General features: G+C 34.6%; 2 protein-coding genes and 1 long non-coding RNA gene across 3 annotated transcripts; 1 reads left to right on the top strand and 2 right to left on the bottom strand.

The window, feature by feature from the left end:
- Positions 1–950: 950 nt before the first annotated feature.
- On the bottom strand, positions 951–1,808 carry LOC107633330 (uncharacterized). The gene has a single exon (XM_016336971.1). The coding sequence runs from the start codon at positions 1,806–1,808 to the stop codon at positions 951–953; it is 858 nt and encodes a 285-aa protein (XP_016192457.1).
- A 1,375-nt stretch (positions 1,809–3,183) lies between these two features.
- Positions 3,184–3,888, bottom strand: LOC148571550 (uncharacterized). Its single transcript, XM_088507280.1, has one exon. The coding sequence runs from the start codon at positions 3,886–3,888 to the stop codon at positions 3,184–3,186; it is 705 nt and encodes a 234-aa protein (XP_088363406.1).
- A 388-nt stretch (positions 3,889–4,276) lies between these two features.
- Positions 4,277–5,746, top strand: LOC148571549 (uncharacterized). The gene is made up of 2 exons (XR_015907145.1): positions 4,277–4,683; positions 5,099–5,746. It is a non-coding gene; the product is annotated as an uncharacterized LOC148571549 (long non-coding RNA).
- The last annotated feature ends 1,803 nt before the right edge of the window (positions 5,747–7,549 follow it).

Raw genomic sequence — 7,549 nt, 5'->3', positions numbered from 1 at the left:
AAACTGTTGTGTTAAAATTAATTTCAATTATAATAATTTAACTAATAAAAAAATAACTTGTATGTATTGTTTTTCTTTTCTTAATATAGTGTTAATTTTTTTTTTACCAAAAATATGAAAATTCGAACCCGCAACCTCTTAGATGAGTATGAAAAGTTTATGCCATTTGAGTTATTACTCATTGGTTTAATATAGTGTTAATTGTATTAACTATAAAATAGTTATTTAATCTACTTTTTTTAATAAATCAGACATATATACTCAATATGACCATAAATAATCTAGTAAAATCCACCAACAAAATTTTATATGTTGGTTTACTGTGAAGTAAGAACATATCAAAATCAACTCAAAATGAAGAATAAATTAATAGAGAATACTAATGCAGAAAGTTCTGTAATAAACAACAAATAATTTAAACCTACTGAATAACAATTTCATGCTATTCCTTGATACTTGCAAAATATATACTTAAAACAACACTGTATCAATGTTAGTATATAAAATTATATGATTAACGTAATTATAAAATTATTTATTAGGAGAATAAAATAATACGAATTTTTATGATAATTTTAATATTCTCAAACTATTAATGTACAATAAGAATTCATCAATTAGCGCCTAGAATTTCTAAATTTTTTTAATTGAGAGTAATAAATTTTAATAAATAAATAAATTTAGTAAGACATTTTGTTATTACCTTTTCATTATAGGCTCTCAAAAACTTCTCTATATACCACATTCATCGTGCAGTTATCTTCCAAGTGCCCATGATCTTGCAACAGCACTCACATACCATCTTTACTCGTTACCCTTGATAACGCAACATACAATTGACTATGGGTGAAAACTGGCCTTAGAAGGTAAATTCCAACTTTGGATAGAGTTTGTCTCTCGGACTTATTTATTGTCATTGCAAATGACATGATAATTGGGAATTGTCTTCTTTAAAACCTGACCGGTAATGTTTCATTATTTGGAATTATATTCAGTCTTGGGATAAGAACAATACTCCCAACTTTGTTACCAGTTAAAATCTTGCATTCTATCACATGATTTTCCATTTTTCTAACTTGCATCCTCGTTCCATTGCACAAACCATTAGTCTGGTCTATATTCCGCAGCAACATAACAGGAGCGCCAACCTTCAGAACCAACTTGTGTGGTGGTAGACCTAAACAATTTATTCCATTTAGAATCTCCGGCGAGAAAGCATCTAACTCAAATTCCATATTTCCCTCCTCAACACACACAGAGTCTGAAGTTAAGTAGACTCTTTCTTGTCCAGGTAACCCTGCAGTTATCTTGTTGTTGACATCAGTGACACAATCCAGAGTTGGTGCAAGAATTGCTCTATCCTTGAAATAATTTTTAACGGATAAATTGGATAACATATCTGGATACACGAAATCAATGAGGTCATCCAAAGCTATCTCAGAGTTCTTAACCAAAATGTCAAATGGTATATGAACGATTGATTCATTATCTATTGTATCACCAGCCAAACCATCACCAATTTTGAGTAGCCATTCTGCAAAATCTCTGAGTTCTTGTATGTTGTTGTTTTCACTTAGTGACAATCTCATATTTTTTGTAAGTTTCAAAACCTTACAGTTATGCCATAAATATGAAGAATTAATAGAAGACTGAATTATATCTTGCCTTGAGCCTCTGGGAATCACAGGTAAAATTTGTCTAAAATCTCCTCCAAGAACAACAACTTTACCTCCAAATGGCAAATGAGCATTATACGAATCTGAGCAACTTAAGATGTCTCTGAGGCCCTTAAGATGTCTCTGAGGCATTTGTCTAAAGTTTCGTAACAATACTTACTTATCATTGGAGCTTCATCCCATATGATTAATTTGGACTTGGATATTAACCTTGCAAGAGGACTTCCCTGTTTAATGCTACATAAAGAATCTTCATTTATTGTCAAATGAATTTTAAACCTTGAATGTGCAGTTCTTCCATTAGGCAACAGAAGTGCAGCAATCCCACTCGAAGCAACATTTAAAACTATACCTCTTTTAGACCTAATCGAGCATGATATAGTTAACCATAAGAATATTTTTCCACAACCACCTTGACCGTATAAGAAGAAAAGTCCACCCATATTACCGCTAACAGCACTAATTATTTGATCGTATGCAAATTTCTACTCATCAGTTAGCCTTTCTAAATACCCACCTAGTTCATTCGCAAGAGCATTAACGTCAAAATTCAACTCTTCCATTATAATTCTGTCTTCTAAGCTGGACACCAAATTTTCTGAAGGATATGGCATTCCACAATATTCTTTCAATGACTTGTCATTTGATTGGAGCAAATCTTCAATTTTTGCAAGTGCAATATCTTTTATTTGAACTTCTGACATGATCAAATCTGTATTTTTTCAATTTAAAATAACACAATTATTTGAAAAATTATTAAATTAGTCTCTGGCAAAAAATGTTTGAAATGCATTGTTGAATGATAAATAACACTCCTTGTTTTTGGTTTAAAAAATGCTTCATTAGTAACATGTCCCTTTAAAAAATATTATTGTGATTAACATGGATATCAAAATCATTATAACATACAAAAAAAAAGGCACAAACAACCGATACAAATGCAAGTATTGGAAGTATGTGGATTTAGTTACGATTTCTTAGATGAAATAGATATGATTTACAACAATGAATCAAAATTTGTATTAAGAGGAGGGAGTAAAGAGAAATAGAAGAAGTTAAAGTGAACACCAATAAACAATTTGCCATATGTATGATAATGTTACTCCCAAAAAAGGCATTTTGTTAAAGAAAATCACTCTTAAACTTTCTTATCCAATATTTTTGTTATAATTATATGCTAATTTGAATTCTAACATGGAAAAAATTATAATAGACTATATTTACCTTCCATTTGCAGTAATTTTCTTTGTTCATATAGTACGTTATCAGAGAGAAAGTTTCAAGTCTTTTGTCAAACAAAATCTGGTCTACTCATGTTATTTAATGTTAATAAAACAACAAAAAGTCTCCTTAAAAAAGTTGCAGAGTGCCATGTTCCTGCTTCAGAGATTGCATTAATGAATTCTCTGTCATCCTGCAATAATCCTAGAGCATAGCATGCATCTTTGAAGGAGTCATAAACGACACCATCAACTGTTCTTAGATCGCTGAAACTCGTGCATCCCTTTTAAATGTTCAAAAGTAGCCTTAGATAGTAATCTTCCTTATTCATTGGTGGTATATGAGATATCCTTCCTATGGCATATCCTTGCTTTCTCTGAGTCCACATATGATGCTCTCCATTCCAAACAAATTTTGTTGAAAACTCAAAATAAGTCAGATTTCTTGCATTATTATGGACTTCATTTGCTTTGAACCATCCAATCAACATAGATTTCTTGAAAAAAGAAGTCTCAACAACCGACTGAATTGTATCGGTATCTTTGTAAACAATTGGCATATCATCAGGAAGATGGAATGGCAATCTTATTACTGCTGGTTCCTTCATTTGAATAGGATAACCAAACAATCTCCATGCAGCTTTACATGCTGATATATATCTACAATCATAATAATTACGTATTTCATCTACCTGAGATCTATTGTTTTGATAAAATACAGCTGTCACCCTGTCATTACCCTTGTGAAGATACTTGAACAGATATTTGATTGCTGAAGTTTGGCAAGTATACTCAACATTGATGTGACATCCAAATTTTAAAAGAAGACCGGCATTGTATGGAACTATGAAGGAGTTGTCAACCTCAACATTTTTCTTTGATACAGTTCGCCCATCATCTCTTCTTTGATATCTTAGAAAGCCTGCTTCGTCAATAATTGTCCTATCTCTGAATGCTTTGGGAAAAAACTTTGAGCATTTACCATTGATCATGCATTGGCTCTTACTATTTAAATGACCGCATGGACCATGAATCATATATTTCTCAACAGCAGCATACAATTTTGGATTTTTCCCCCTATTTGGAATCTCTATCTTAATAACCTTGTCTATGTCATGGTTCTGAAAACCGGACCGGACCGGCCGGTTCAACCGGAAAAACCAGGAACCGGTCACCTAACCGGTCCGGGTAACACTAATAACCGCCTGGCAAAAAACCGGCCAAAAACCGGTCGAACCGGCGGTTAACCGGCGAACCGGAAGAACCGTCCGGTTTTTTTGCGGTTCAATGGTTTGCGAATTCATAAGCCAAACGACGTCGTTTTGGCATTTTTTTAAAAAAAAAAAAAAAGAAAAACGCTCGCGACTAACCCTAATCTGATACCCCCCCTTTCTTTCCCCTTTCTTCCCCAGTTCCCTTTCCCCACAGTGTCCATAGCCACCCACAGCCACAGCCTCTCACCCTCTTCAGCCTCTTCATCACCGTCTCACCCTCTTCAGCCACTCAGTTTCTCTCACCCTCTCACCCTCCGACAGGCCACAGCCACTCATCGCCGTCGCACCTCTCTTCCATCGCCGTCGCAGAGCTCCGGTCCTCCATCGTAGTCCCCCAGCTCGCCACCTCCACCGTCGCACCTCTCCTCCATCGCCGTCGCCCAGCTTCCCACCTCCACCGTCGTCGCCCAGCTCTCCACCTCCACTGTCGTCGCCGAGCTCTCCTCCATCACCGTCGCCCAGCTCCCCACCTCCACCGTCATCGCCCAACTCTCCACCTCGCCCAGCTCGCCGGTAATACTCTTCCTTCCACCTCCGTTCATGGTTCTGTTCTTGTTCCTGTTCTTCTCTATCACAGAAAACATGTTGCTCTCTGTTCATGTTCGTTGGTGTATTCTGTTTATTCATGGTATTTGGTTGATCATGTTCTGATTCTGATTCTGATTCTGTTCATGTTCCTGTGAATTCTGTTTACTCTGTTCATGTTTTGATTCTGTTCATGGTTTATTTCTGTATGCACAAAGTGGTGTACTCTGTTTATTCATGGTATTTGGTTGATCACCACCTTGGTGATTTGCTTATGTAGTAGGTGCTAGCCTGCTAGGTGGGTTTGAAAGAGTTTGTACTTGAAATTAGATCAGTGGTTTGGTTAATAGTGGAGGACATGGTCCTGGAATTAGAACTTACACTAATGCTGATTTCTTTCAAGGGCTTGATGAATCACAAGAAAGCCAGGAAATAAGAGACTCAGAAGCCATACTGCAGATGTTGAGGAAAACTATTTAGTTACCTCAGAGTGCTGAATTGCATTGGCACTAAAACAGGTACGAATGTCTAACTTTCTAATTGTAAAGAGTAAAACTTATCTCAGCTAATGCACATGCACCTGGTGCTTTGTTAACCATTACTGTCTAAATATTAATCAATGGCAGAAGGGAGCTTTATCAAACATAAATTGTGTCATAATTGTGCTTATAACTCAAATAAATCTACGTACGGTAATAAATCTACACTCGCCGATGATTCATAATCCAAGTACTCTAGATTGGTAAGCCTAATCATATCCTTATGTTATTTGATCCTGTTAATGTATTAAGAGGTTAATCATATTGTCTCATCAGGTGGTTTTCCTTGTCTTTGATCCTGTTAATGATAATTATGATTTTTGATGAGTTGCACCTTTGATTAGTTGAAAATTTGCTAGTAATTGTATCTTTTGAATGTAGAACACTATGGGTTTGTCATTATGTACGTTTTATTTTTTGTTTAGTTATAAACTTTGATGTTTGAAGTTGTTTGTGAACCTCTAATCTTAAGTAATGGATAATTTATTATGTAAAATATTAAATTTTATTAAGTTATAAATTATTGAATTTTATTAAGTTTAATAATTTTATTTAATATTTAATTAAACCGGTTGAACCCCGGTTCAACCTCGGTCGAACCAGTGAACCATTGAACCAGTGACCTCACCGGTTTATTGACCGGTCCGGTTCTCGCAACCTTGGTCTATGTCATCAACAGTTCGTGGTTTTGATTCCGGATGCATGAACAAAAGAAGATGGGTGTGTGGTAGACCTCTCTTCTGAAACTCTATGGTTAGACAGTCTGCAAATTTAAAGATATGATATTACTAATAACTTGGACAAAGTAAATAAATATTTATTCGAAAATCTAAAGCATATAAGATCAAGTGCATTGCAAACAAATCAGATGGTGTGATTTAAAAAATAATTGATTCTAAACTAAACTATATAAACCCAAGCGTGTAGTGCGAATAAGCATGATAAAGTAAATAGGAAAAAATTATACTAAAATAAAATCATATAAAACTATATAAGTGTACCATACAATGAGCTTGAGTTCATACAAACAATATAGATGCACTGTAATACACTCAAGATAGTACACTATCGAATGATCATACCATGTATGTGCTATATATATAATTGTTTCTTAATAACGATAGTGTACTATACAATGAGTGTACTATAGATAATATAGATAGAGTAAATAAAAATTCGTAGGAAGATTAGTTATACTTACATCCAATAATCTTTCTAAAGAATGTTCCTTTCTTCAATTCCTTAATTAATTTATCAACCTTCAACTTGAATATTCTACATAAGATGTCTGGTCTATCCTCTGCATGGAGTCCTTGGGATGTTACCTCTCTTTTTATCTCATTCCATTATGGATTACATGTCATAGTGAGTAACTTGGATATCCATCATATTTACATATTACAAAAGCATCCTTGCAATTGTTGAACATGTACCTTGGACCACCGGTAAAGCTCTTTGGGAGAATAATTCTTTGTCGAGTGTTAATGGCATTAGTTTCACCACGAACCATACACTCATGCAATTGCTTAAACTTGCCTACCCTCAAGTTTGGTTGTTTCAATCGTAAATATAAAAGCCGTTCTAACTCAACCATAGTGTAGGTATCTACTATAAATTGTTGCAGTAATCTTCTTGACCACAAAAGGATCTGAGACTCATTAGTCCTTCTTTAAAGTCTGTATGTGAAGAAGTCTCTCATGCTTATTGTTAGTCTTTTCTTAGTTTTTCTGACATTTGGTCGAGAAACAGTAGCTATATGTAATCTGTAACCATCCTCACCGTATGGAAACAACAAAGGATATTGAAGAGCAAGGTACATTGGATGTACTACTTCTATCCTCTGTAAGATTCTTGATTTTGTCTCAATTATTATATCCCCATTAACTCCGCTCTCATCAATATCTCCAACTATCAGTGCAGCAACTTCAGATGCTGTTGGCAAATTATATGTCCTTGTATCAGTATTTCTTCTGGTTATTAACCGTAACTTAACATCAGCAAAGCCATCAACTTGGTATATATCCCGTGCTGAACGAAATGCCTTTACTAAGACATTATTTTCATCCATCATGACTTTCAAGGACGAAACAATTTCAGTTTCCATCAATTATGCACTGATGTTTGACCTGTTAATATATAAACAATATATGAGAACTTCAATTCATTTGTTAACCATCGAGAAGATCGCATGAGAATTTAACTCCTCATAATATATTACTATAATTAGCGTCTTAGATAAAGTTAGGAAATAAAAGATTTACACGCGTGAGTCGAACAATTACCTAAATGTAATGGCCACTTTTTCCTGCTTTTGA

This window comes from Arachis ipaensis, chromosome B3 (assembly GCF_059453495.1).
Source record: "Arachis ipaensis isolate K30076 ecotype BB chromosome B3, ASM5945349v1, whole genome shotgun sequence".
Lineage (NCBI taxonomy): Eukaryota > Viridiplantae > Streptophyta > Magnoliopsida > Fabales > Fabaceae > Arachis > Arachis ipaensis.
This window is presented reverse-complemented; position numbering and strand designations above follow the sequence as displayed.

Coding starts and splice junctions, on each gene's coding strand:
- LOC107633330 (XM_016336971.1), bottom strand. CDS start 1,808: ATGCCTCAGAGACATCTTAAGGGCCTCAGAGACATCTTAAGTTGCTCA.
- LOC148571550 (XM_088507280.1), bottom strand. CDS start 3,888: ATGATCAATGGTAAATGCTCAAAGTTTTTTCCCAAAGCATTCAGAGAT.